The 12,308-nt window shown below is 45.1% G+C and overlaps 1 protein-coding gene across 1 annotated transcript in view; it reads left to right on the forward strand.

The window, feature by feature from the left end:
- Positions 1-12,308, forward strand: part of ITGB3 (integrin subunit beta 3) — a 49,378-nt gene extending 37,070 nt beyond the window's left edge. The window contains exons 12-15 of the mRNA XM_061174717.1: positions 680-780; positions 2,861-2,980; positions 7,791-7,957; positions 9,436-12,308. Coding sequence (XP_061030700.1) covers positions 680-780; positions 2,861-2,980; positions 7,791-7,957; positions 9,436-9,501 — 454 coding nt within the window. The 3' untranslated portion in view covers positions 9,502-12,308. The remainder of the gene's footprint in view (positions 1-679; positions 781-2,860; positions 2,981-7,790; positions 7,958-9,435) is intronic.

Raw genomic sequence — 12,308 nt, forward strand, 5'->3', positions numbered from 1 at the left:
CTAAAGCAGGTGACTCCTGGGGAATGTTCCAGTGCTGATGTTCTGATTCTGTGTGGGATGCGGGGCTGGGGTTACGGAGGACACTGTGTGAAACAGGAGAAGTTCACCGCTGCAAATGTCCCTCATCTGGGCGTCAGAGGAAGTCCCTGCTAGCCCAGGCCTGCGGCACTGCTGTTTCTCTTACTACTTTAAGCAGAGCTGGATTCATGGGCGTGCAACCTGCACATTTGTACAGAACCCCGTGCTTGGAAGGGCTCTACACTTCGTTTAATGTCCTGCTGTCACTGTTTTGAAATTCCTACTAAGTTTTGAATGAGGAACCTGACATTTTCATTTTACACTGGGCCCCCAAATTATGAGACCATTTCTGACTTTAAGGCTCCCAGAAGTGGCGTAGGGTTCGCCCTCCTGTCACAGTCTTGGATGGGACATAAAGAAGTTTAATGAAGTTACCGGGGGCCTCTGCCTACCTGGCCTTACCTATAGGTGAGGAGGGCACTCCCACCCCGAACTCCAGACGTGACTATCTGGGACCCCAGGATTGTCTTACAGATGTTTTTGTGTGTGTTTGTTTTCTGGGGTGGAACAGTTTTCCTGGTGTATGGCAGGCAGAGCCAGACTGAAACACATTTAGGTTTGTTCCTTCCCTGCCTTCATCCCTATGTCCTCTGTCCTTTAGAGAGTGTGTGGAGTGTAAGAAGTTTAACCGAGGAGCCCTATACGAGGAGAATACCTGCAGCCGTTACTGTCGTGATGAGATTGAGCCTGTGAAGGAGCTTAGTAAGTTCGGCATGTCATACAGTTGCACACACCCACGTTCTAAATTTTTCCGATTTAATCCCATAACCTATCCAAGTCTCATCTGTAAAATGGAAGAGTAATTCCTACCTCAAAGGCATGTTGTGCAGGCCTGATGTACAGTAGGCACTTAAAAGCTGGCTTTCTTGAGAGTCCTCCTGCATCTTTACTAATCTGTTCAGCAGTCCCTTCCCCTTCTGCTTCCCAGAGCCCACGGGCTCAGCAAAATCTTGCAAATAACCTTTAAAGTATGTATAAATCAGGCAACCCTAACTTTACCACCCCAAGGAAAGGAAGATAATGTACCCCACTTTACAGATGAAGAAACTGAGGCACAGAGTGAGGAAGTGGTTGCCCATGATAATCTTAGCTTAGTAGGCTAGTAATCATTTACTAAGTTTATCTAACTAAGAGTGTTAAGCAATGCCCAGGCATACAGCTTTGCTGGTTTAGAGGGAAACCTTCGCCCTTATGGATTTGTAGCCAAAATCGTTACCCTGAAGCCCTTTTGGCTCTCCAGAGCCCCCCCTAGAGTAAAACAGATAGAAACATGATGGAGAGCAAAACTCTTGCCTGCAATTATTCTGGTTTGTATTTCATCTTGACTTAAAAGGAGATGATCTTTGCTGCTGTCACATACCTGACGTGGTTATCTGGGCCAGCTAGACATTGGGTGGTGCCAGGAGATGGCAATCTCTCTGGAGATGGTGATCTCCCATGAAGGCAAGAAACACATTTTCAGTGAGAGCCACAGTAAGACACAGCTAGCCAGCCAGCTTCTGGGTGGGGTGTTATGGGAAAGAGTTAGATCTCTGGACCCTTTGGCTAATATCAAAAGTGGGGCTGGAGTGAGGGTAGTGATTTGGGGATTGAGTTTGAAGAGACAGTTTTTCCTCTGGAGGAGACCAGGCTTCCTATGATTAGCTTAGATGGAACAGGCTGCTGAGATAGGAGATATTTTTATCATCTAGACCAGATGGGTATTCCAAGTTAGTCGATAAGTACCCCAGCCCCCCACCATGATAACCATAAAAATAAATGCTTCTTTGTATGGAATTTTATAACTCATACAAATTATAAAAGTATCTTTTCATGCACGTTATCTTATTCTTCTCCCAACAACCTAGTAAAGTCGAACTTAGTACTATTGTTATCTTCATTTTGAGGATAAGGAAATTGAATCTCAAGAAAGTTAAGTAACTTGCCCAAGCAAATTAGTGGTGAGTTAAGATCAGAACTAAATCCTGAAATCCTTACTCTTTCCACTGTCCTGTAATACTACTGGTTTACTGAAGGCATATTGAGTTAAAGTCCGTAGGATGTGCTTTGAGACTCATGTCCTAGTCCTACTCCATCACTTATTTGCTGTGTGACCTTGGTACATTTGCTTAATCTTGTAGGGCATAGTGCAGCTGGTGGAGGGTAACCCATAGTTTCACAGTCAGAATAACAGGTTTTAGAATTATAAGGGATGAAGCCAACAAAACATGATGGGAGTCAGAGAAGAGGAGATGTTCTCTGGAGAGGAACGCTGGATTGGAAGCAGAAATAGAAGAAATATAAGGGCTGAGTAAACAGACTATTGAGAATCATTGAGCAAGCAGAGAAAGGAAAGAGGGGGAAGGGAAAGCCCACTGTGTGTTAGGTAGTTTACTTCATGCTGTTTGATTCTCAACCATCCCTGTGAGTGAGAGTATCTTTTCTTCGATTAGAAGAAGAGAGAGATTCGATGAGGTCAAGTAACTTAGCCAAGATCACATAGCTGGTAGGTGATAGAGCCAGGTTTTGAATCAGATCATGTAATACTTTTATGTCATGTCCCTTCCAGAGGAAAGAATAAGAACCGAAAAGGGCCTGTGAGGGACAAAGTACATCAGCGAGGGTCATCTAGAGGCAATTGCCAGGCACCACAGCCCTCTCAAATCTAGGCATCTTGCCTAATGTCAGGCATATGGTTTCCTGTCACGTGCTTTCCCAGACGTCCCATGACTGGCTTTGGAGGTGGCTCCATCTTTCCGGAATTGACTTGTTTTTCATTCTCCCATCTTTCCACCTCCCCCAGAGGACACTGGAAAGGACGCTGTGAATTGTACCTACAAGAATGAAGAGGACTGTGTCGTCAGATTCCAGTACTATGAAGACTCCAGTGGGAAGTCCATCCTGTATGTGGTAGAAGAGCCCGGTGAGTGAACCCTGAGGGTCCCGACCCTGCCCCACAGGGAGAGGGAGACCAATATCAGGCAGTTATTTCCACCCATCACTCCTCTTAAACAGAGCAGCCAGATTAAACCTGACCTTACAAGTGATAAGTCAGGGCCTGTTATCTGGGTGTGGGGGTATATAAATACAAATATTAGCGAGAAATGACTTGCTAATTTAGGAGATAGAAAAATAAGAAGGTGGGTAAGGAGAGGAAGAAGGGAGGTATGGAGCTCATCAAGGAACAGAGTATATATAGCATGGTGTTTTTTGAGGTGATAATGTTAAGAAGTAAGGAATTTCAATTCTAGCACTTTCCAGCACAAGGCATCTGCTCTTCTAAAAGTTTAATGGTTGCCAAGAGCAACCTGCTTGCCGCTTCAGAGGAAGGCCTGAGGTTTGAGGGCAAGCTGCCCTTGCCAGCTTCACCACAAGATGTGGTTAAGGGTTTGAGGCACCAGCCCAAGGCTGCCTTGAACGCTGAAAAGTTACCTCTTGTTCTCAAGACCCTCTGGAAGCAGGAGAGCTCATCCCGTCATACACAGACCCACCACAGGTTTGTCACCATCCAGCATGGTAGATTTGCTTGCTTCCCCTTATTTCCTTCATCTCCTTTCTTTCCCTTAAACAACGGACTAAGTGATGAATCATTTGACAATATTTTTGAGTACTTATCATATATCAGGCAGTGGGCTAGGTGTTGGGGATATAACAGTAAATAAGGCGGATGTGGTACTCACAGATCATGGGGGAGAGAGGCATGTAAATCGGTAATGACACTGCAGAGGGATAAAGGCTACGGTATGACGGCCGTTGGGGATGGGAGGGGTGGGCAAGAACTTTCGGGAGTGAAGAAACAATTTCTGAAGGCAGAGGGTAAATCAGTTGGTCACTGGACATTCTTTACAGCCGTAGGAATTTCTTCAAATCATTCTTTAGACCAGTGGCTAGCAAACTTTTTCTGTAAAGGGCCAGATATTAAATATTTTAGGCTTTGTGGGCCAGATGGTCTCTGCTGTGACTACTCAACTCTGACACAGTAGCAGGAAAGCAGCCATAGACTATATGCAAATGAAGGGGTCTGGCTGCGTTTACAAAAATAGGTGGCCAGCTGCATTTGGCTTACTGGGCTGTCGTTTGCTGGCCCCTGCTTTAGGGCAGTGGTTCTCAAACTTTTGTATGTTCCCTTGTTAAAAAATCCAGAGTCCTGCGCCCTGTCTTACTTCCACAAGCCTATGCCTCTGTGTTCTTTGTTAATGCTCCTGGTAATTGTGATATATTCCCCAATGTTTGAATGCCTCTGCTTTAGATATATCACATCCCCTGATGAGCCATCTCAGACCTCCTCCAGCCTCCATTCCAATGACTAGATTTGGTGACCTGTTTGATTCTCACAGCAGCTGTGCTTCCATTTAGATGGGCCTTCATCACACTATCAAATTGCTTCTTTAATCACCTGTCTCCCTCAGCTGATCATAAGTTCCATGAACACAGGAATGGTGTCTGTCTTATCTACTGTTATATCCCCATATTTGGCTCAGTCATTTACAGAGAAGATACTTAATACACAGTTTTTGAATGAATTAATAGGACTGATTATTCCTAGGAGACAGACGGACTTATATACATCTTAATGTCTGTTGGGAGAATTTTAGCTGCTTAAAGAAGGGAGGGGTTGAAGGTGGGAAGTGGGCTACATCTATGTCACCCAGGGTGTTGCTGTCCCCGTGGGTATAGTTAAGCGTGGGGTCCCCATTTGTGATATTGTTCATCAGCCTTTCCAGAACTCTCATCCTTTATAAGGGAGAAGGAAGGTAAGGAAAGGGCATCACCTTAGTTTTATTTTGTGACTCAGGGAAGGCTGGCATGGGGAAGTGGAGAGGGAAGAGTCTGGGTATATCTCTCTGGGGGAGCAGATGTAGGTTAGTTTGGCCATGACTTCCTCACACTTTCATCCACCTGTGTTAACACATTAAATGGATTTTTCCACAACCTCCTGATCTGTACCATTGTCCCTTCTCATTACAGAAGGACAGTGTGTTCTTGCTTTGGGGTTTAACATTACTTCATCTCTTTGTTATAACATTCCGGCTGGTGCTCCTGCTGTATCACTTACCAAAATCATTTGACCTGGTATTCTGAGACTGGAATCTACTGCCTGGAGTTGTGGGGAACGAAGATGATGATAACTGGGATGGTAACACATAACTAGTTAACAGAGCGGAGGGTAACTTTTTAGGCTTACTGCCAGTAGACCCCTTCCTCCACATTAGGAGGTGGGACCCTAGACCTACGTTTCCTACCTTGTCGTCCTGGAATTCCAAGTTCTGCCTCTCCTCTCACCCCAACCTCCAATCATTTTCAGGGTCTCTGGCTTTTAGTAGAGGGTAGCGTCTGGGGCCCTGAATGTAGGAGGAGATTATTCTCATTCTCTTCCCTGACTCATGCCGTTGCAGATGTCCTTTTTGAAGGGCTGAGCCACTGCAGGGCAGTGAAGAGGGCACCACCAGAGTTTGGCATTGGCCAAGTGGTGTTCAGCCCTCAGGGTATGAGCTCCCCTGAGCTGAGCCCTCATCACTTCCAGATAGTGTTGCCTGATAAAATACAATATGTCCCATGCAATATGTGGTACATACTTAAAAAGTTATTTGTTGTTTATCTGAAATTCAAATTTAACTGGACTTCCTGTAATTTTGTTTGTCAAGCCTGCTAACCCTACCCTGTCTTCCCTGACCTTGGGTCATCACCCGCCGTGGGTCATCATCACTGTGGCTGGGAGGGCCCTCCAGAGACCACCTGATCTTGTGTCTGCTTCCAGGAAGCCTGCCATCCACCCCCTTCAGGACAGACGGTTAAGAGATTTAATTTTTCCCCTGAAGATCTGGCATTCTACCTGTCCTGCCTGTACTGACATGTAAAATTGAAGAGATTCCACTTTGAGGTTTGAGGGTCAGCCCTACCTCAGTCTTCCAGAGAATTCGTAACTGCTTTTCCCAGAAGAATGGGGGCCCTTCACTCCTAGGATCTCAGACACTGGAACCTCACAGCCTCTCTCCAGACATTTCTTTAATTATAGACAGGTTGTAATTTGGTGGGATGGGAAATAGCCAGCTTGGATTCTGGTGGTGGCTGTTTTTGGGTAGTGTGTGGTGAGCATAGTGTATATGTTTAGAGAAGAAGGTAGGAGACAGTGTGGAAAGTAGGTGTGACTCCTGTCCAGGCCCATCAATACTCACATATACAAACACCTAATTACATAACACCTGGGAAGTTACCGGAGCGAGGTGACTCATCAGACGTCTGTGGTTGATGGGAAGCAGAGCTGTTCAGAGCAAGCTCGTCTTGGCCCTCAGAGGGGTGACGTACCTCTGTTTATGTTGGTTGTTGACTGGGATTGAACAGGAAGTCGGTTCTCAATAGGGTTAGGATTTTGGATGACTAAATATTTTGGGAAGAAACCCAAAATATTGTCTTGGCTGGCAGACCTCCTAGTCTCAAAGTATGCTAAAATGGTCATTGGTTCCCAGCCCTCGGGGATGTTAAATATCTGAACTAGAGCAACTAACTCAAATGCCTACAGGAGCTGGGTAAGTAAATTAGGGAAAACAGGGACACCAGTAATAATGGTAGCTGATATTTATTGAGCACTGACTCTGCCAGGCACTGTTCTGAGTTCTTTCAATATATTTAACTTAATTATTCCTCATAATAAATTTTTGAAGTCAGGGCTATTACTGTTAGAGATGGAGAAATGGGAAACAGACACCCAGAAAGGTTAAATAATTTATCAGAGGTCACATAGCAGAGTAAGTGGAAAGCCAGGATTCACACCCAGGCAATCTGGCTCCAGAGCCCACAGTGGCACAGACTCAATGACAAGTCACACTTTGCCTCTGTTTAGTGGAGAAAAGAGAGAGTAGTGAGGAGTCTGGCAAACTAAAAAACGTGTCCCATCTAAAAGGGGCAGCTGCTCCTCAGCCCTAGCCATTTACAACCCTATAAAAATACAGGTTCAGTGTTTCTAGGTCTTTTGACTTTTTTTTTTAAAGAGAAGAAGAAGAATCTGAAATTCTAAGGGGAGAATCTCCTGATTATTCAACGTTGCCCACAAAATCAAATTTTTAATAAACAATTGTGTGGGTCTTCCCTGGTGGTGCAGTGGTTAAGGATCCGCCTGCCAATGCAGGGGACACGGGTTCGAGACCTGATCCGGGAAGATCCCACATCCCGCGGAACAGCTAAGTCCGTGCGCCACAACTACTGAGCCCGCGCGCCTAGAGCCTGTGCTCCACAACAAGAGAAGCCACCGCAATGAGAAGTCCGCGCGCCGCAAGGAAGAGTAGCCCCCGCTTGCGCAACTGGAGAAAGCCCGCGCACAGCAACAAGGACCCCACGCAGCCAAAAATAAATAAATTTATTTAAAAAAATTAAAAAACAAAAACCAATTGTGTGAACTCACACAGAGTAGGCTAGATTCCGCCTGCGGGTGACAGACTAACAACCTCTCATTTAAAACAATCAGGACAGATTATTGCTGCTCTAAAGCTTGCACCCCCTCTCCTTTAAAAAATTAACTGGCTTATTTTATAAGTCCTGTTCCCTTCAGATAACTTTCTAGTGTGAGTTGGCCAAAAAGTTCGGTCGGGTTTTCATAACATTGGCCAGAAGAACCCGAACGAACTTTTTGGCCACCCCAATACTTTATTACTTTGTCAAGAAGATCTTATTTATAGCCAATTCGAATGATTCCTGTTCCATTGCCAACCACCCTGCTCTGTGCTCTCTCCTGACAGAGTGTCCCAAGGGCCCTGACATCCTGGTGGTCCTGCTTTCAGTGATGGGGGCCATTCTGCTCATCGGCCTTGCTACTCTGCTCATCTGGAAGCTCCTCATCACCATCCATGACCGGAAGGAGTTTGCTAAATTTGAGGAAGAGAGAGCCAGAGCCAAATGGGACACGGTAAGAGGCTGGGCTGAGCTGGGCATTTTCTTAAGTCGCTGGTTCAAGAGTCTCAAGAGGAAGCAGCAGATGCTTATTTAGGGTGGCCAGCTTCAGCCAGCACCATAGGTTCCCAGTTAGCCTCTCTTCTGGAAATTGAGAGATGGTCTAACTGTCCTGTTGTCCTTATGCTTCTTGGAAACCACCTGATTCTCTCTCTGCTGCATCAGTGAGTACCAACTGAGCACAGATAGGGCTCAGCTCTGCTCTGGACACTGCAAAGTGATGAAAAGGAAACTTATTCTCTGAGTGAGGGAGACAGGACAAGCTTGAGAATCCTACACTGAGGACATATAGTAATACATTATATACTGATGAAAGCATTAAACACAAACAGAGACAGATAATAATAACTAACATTTACTGAGGATTTACCATGTACCAGGAACTGTTCTAATTGCTTTTTATGTATTAATTTATTTCATCTCTATTACAGCCCTATGTGGTAGGTAACATTATTATTCCCATTTTATAGACAAAGAAACTGAGTATAGAGAAGTTAAGCAGCTTCCCTGATTGTGGGAGGGAGTTAGGTTATGATAGGAATTATTTTGGGTCAGCCTCTTAAAAGTATGCTCCCTGAAGTTTATCCTGATTGAATCCAATCAAACAAGCATTTATTGAGAACCTTCTATATACTTAAGTTTACTCTATTCTCCTTTGGCTCATGTTCCACATTTTAACTTTTTTCCAGACCTTCCAAATGACCGACTCCCTGAATATTTGAGGTTAGGCTGAAAGTTTGTTCCCATTTGATGGTGACCTCAGGCCATCGTACTCAAGGGTCCCAAGAAACTGCGATGTTTCTGTTCGGATGATGTAGAAATCCTGACTCTCTGAGGCACATGAGAATGTGCTCTGTTTCTTGAGGCTACCACTAAGGACTACTAGACCTAATGGGATTTGTCACTTTTTGTTAGAAAATAATTTGGGAAACCTAGTGAGGGCCTTTTTCCTGATAACATGACAGTTTGTGGGTAGTGCTTGAGGGATGAGATGAAAACAGATTAAGAATTATTTGAGCAAATGTGGTCCTATATGTTCCAACCACCACCTGCTACATTTCTCTTCTCTGCCCACACAGTCACAACAAAGAAAAAAGGGGAGAAGGGCAAAAGAGAGAGTTCACAGGGAGGGAGGGAATAGGAAATACTGGCTAAAAGCTATCTTGAAGTGTTTTGGTTTCACCGAAAGTGATGGGCTGAATTTAACCCCTTAGGCATGGTGGCAGGATAGCATTCCACTTTCTCTCTCCTCTTATTTCCTATCCATTCCCTCCTTAAGAGCAAATGTGTGAGTACTATGAGCATCAAGCTGTCCATCGATGGTGTATCCCAGAGAAGAGTGTCTTGGGCAAACATCTCAGATGACATGTAAACCCTAAGGGTAGGGAAGAATTGAGGAATTTGCTGTAAGATATTTTTCTGTTCTCTCCGCAGGCCAACAACCCACTGTATAAAGAGGCCACGTCCACCTTCACCAACATCACCTATCGGGGCACTTAATGACAAGCAGTCATCCTCAGATCACTATCAGACTGTCCCAGGATTGTGGGTGTCTCTGCTGTCGTGTTTACAGGGGCAATACCTGTGGGACGGAATTGGGGGCTTGGAGTGGGGTGGGTTGGAAGAATGTGGGTCTCTGTGCGTGTGTGCGTGTGAGTGTGCTGCGTGTGGGAGAGTGTGTAACTTATAACTTGTGATGTGTCCCAGATAAGCAGAGCTCCTCAGCCTTTGTCCTCAGAACGCCTCCTTCAGGGAGTCTTCCTGCTTAACCTGAGGGTGACCTACGTACCTGAGCAGGTATTCTTCATTACCTCAGTGGGAAGCCAGCTTTCCTTCTCAGGCCATTCTCTTAAAGAGGAGGGCAGGGCCAAGGCCTCTCATTTCAGAGGAAGGGACCTTGGTTTACCCTGTGTTTATGGTTCCTGGGCCTGACTCTCAGCAGCTCTGGTAGGAACTGCCAGGCTTTGCAGCCTTGCTGTGTCATCCATGCCCCTAGCTCCTCTCCCTTCCCTCAGGCAGAAGGAGAAATCCGGGGAGAGCTGAACCATCAGAGCTGCCTGTCTTTGCCATCACCTCAATCCAGCATGGTTCTCTCCTAAAGGAAGTCCTTGCTACCTATTCTTCAGTCTGTTGGGAGTGAGGATGGCAGGGTCACCCACGGGTCATGCATGGCCTGGGGTTAAGGTGCCCGAGTTCCCCAGTTCATAATCATAACCCTTCAGATTTGCCTCATTGACAGCTCTACCCTAGTGATTCGTGTAGAAAAAGTGTGTCACCCTTAGACCAGCAACACCTCTTTACCTCCTATTCCACCCTCTCACTACTATAGACATTTGCTACATACTGGGAAGTTCTCTCATGACCAGAAGCTTTTCCTTCCAGGGAGAGTGCTATGGTTAGAGCCAGAGGTCTGGCCTCACCCTTCAGGCCTTCTGTCTCGTGTCCAAGGCACCTCCACACACCCAACCCTGTGCTTCTGTGTGCTACATCCACCCATGGGGCTGATTGCATTTATCTACCTCTTGGGTGTCTTGTGAAGGAGTCATTCCCATGGGTCTTTGAGTCTGCTGGGCATAAGTGCCAGGGTGGAATGATGGGCCAGTCGTATCAGCATGTGTGGCCCATTCTCCTATGGGCCGGGCAACCTCATTTTAACTCAGTCTTTAATCTGAGAGGCCACAAGTGCAATTTTGTTTTATTTTTCTCATTGGGGCACCTGAAACCATGATAAGGCTTGTTTAATCTAAAGGAGCATAGATATAAACACCCTTGCATTATATTTGTAATTTTATTTGATGATGAAGAAGAAAAGGGTGAAAAGCCACACAGACTTGGGCTGGATGCAGACACTCCCACTTGGCATCATTCATAGCAAGTTGCTGCCCAGTTGCTGGGTCTGTAAGGGCTCTCTCATCCCTGAAGCCTGCAGGGATGGACACATGGACATGCTGGACCTTTCCCAAGCAGGAGGAGGTAAATGGGCTGTTCTTTTTTTCTAGCAAAAGCAGAAAAACTCCATTGGTGTTTACATTCGTTCAACGTTAACCACCACCACCACTCCCCAAGAAAAAGGAAAGGGCCTAGAAACAGTGGTCTGATGGTCAGAAAATCTAAGTCCTGGCCTCAGTGTTGCAGCTAAGGAACTTTAACCTTAATTAAAGCAAGTTACTTTCTTTTCCCTGGGGCTAAGTTTTCTAGTTTGAAAAATGATGGGTTTGAACCAGCCAGTCTAGGCGGTCTCTTTGAGTATCAACAGTCTGTGATGCTGGGACTTACTGTGGCATCAAACATGCAGTCAGGATTCTGTGGGATGTTGATACTGTTTGTTTTTTCAGTTGGGAGACCTGGCTCTGGCAAGAGCAGATGTCATCCCATATCACCTTTCTCAATGAAAAAGCTTCATTCTATCGTCTCACAGAACCCCTTTTCCAACTTTTGTTGGTAGTTACATCTTCTGATGTAGCACTTAAGCTCCACTTAGTTATTATTTCTTTGTTCACTTTGCACATGGTTTCATCCACGAATTGGGGAAGAGGAGTCCATAAGAACTAGCTGAAATGTGTCTTCTGTATCCATGTGTTAACATTGAGAATAAGCCTTGGGATTAGGAACAGGACAGATGACCGAGCCCTGCCTCACTCATGGATTACACCTTCCTGTTGAGGATGGTAATGTTGTAGAGGGATAAATGGGGAGGGATGATCATGAATCCAAGAAGTTTAGAATCTAACTATAACCTTTGGCTACTGAGAAAAGACTCCACTGGAGTAACAGTTGGTCACTTTCTTTAGATAAAATGGTTTATATGAAGAAACTATGTCAAAGGAGGAGGAACATGTATTCTCAAAGGATGAAAAAAACAGTAAGAATCTTGTCTGAGCTTCTGGAATGAGGCTCATAGTCTTTGAAGATCAGTACTGTTTGTATGTGGGGAGAAGCTGTAGCTGTGTTCCCGAGATAGCAAACAGCAGTCTGTTTTGGCATTGTGTAGGGTCAACATCAAAATAGTATTTTAGCCTCAGACAAAACAGCCCGAAGAAGTTATTTGTGCCTAGCTCTTTTGGAGATATTTTACGTTCAATCTCAGGGTCTGTGGACAATAATGGGAAATTTTGAACATTCCTGACAAGTTGTCACATAAGAAGTCAGTTCTTTACCTCTCAGATATTCCTAGACCATCCATGATTTCAAGATACTTCTCTTTGTTAAATATTCCTGGTTGAAATTACCTGCGTGACTTCCTGACTTCCTAACCACCTCCTCTGTTTGAGTTGTGCAAGGGTGAATTAAATGTGCTTTCCAAAAAG

The sequence above is a fragment of the Eubalaena glacialis genome, chromosome 19 (assembly GCF_028564815.1).
Source record: "Eubalaena glacialis isolate mEubGla1 chromosome 19, mEubGla1.1.hap2.+ XY, whole genome shotgun sequence".
Lineage (NCBI taxonomy): Eukaryota > Metazoa > Chordata > Mammalia > Artiodactyla > Balaenidae > Eubalaena > Eubalaena glacialis.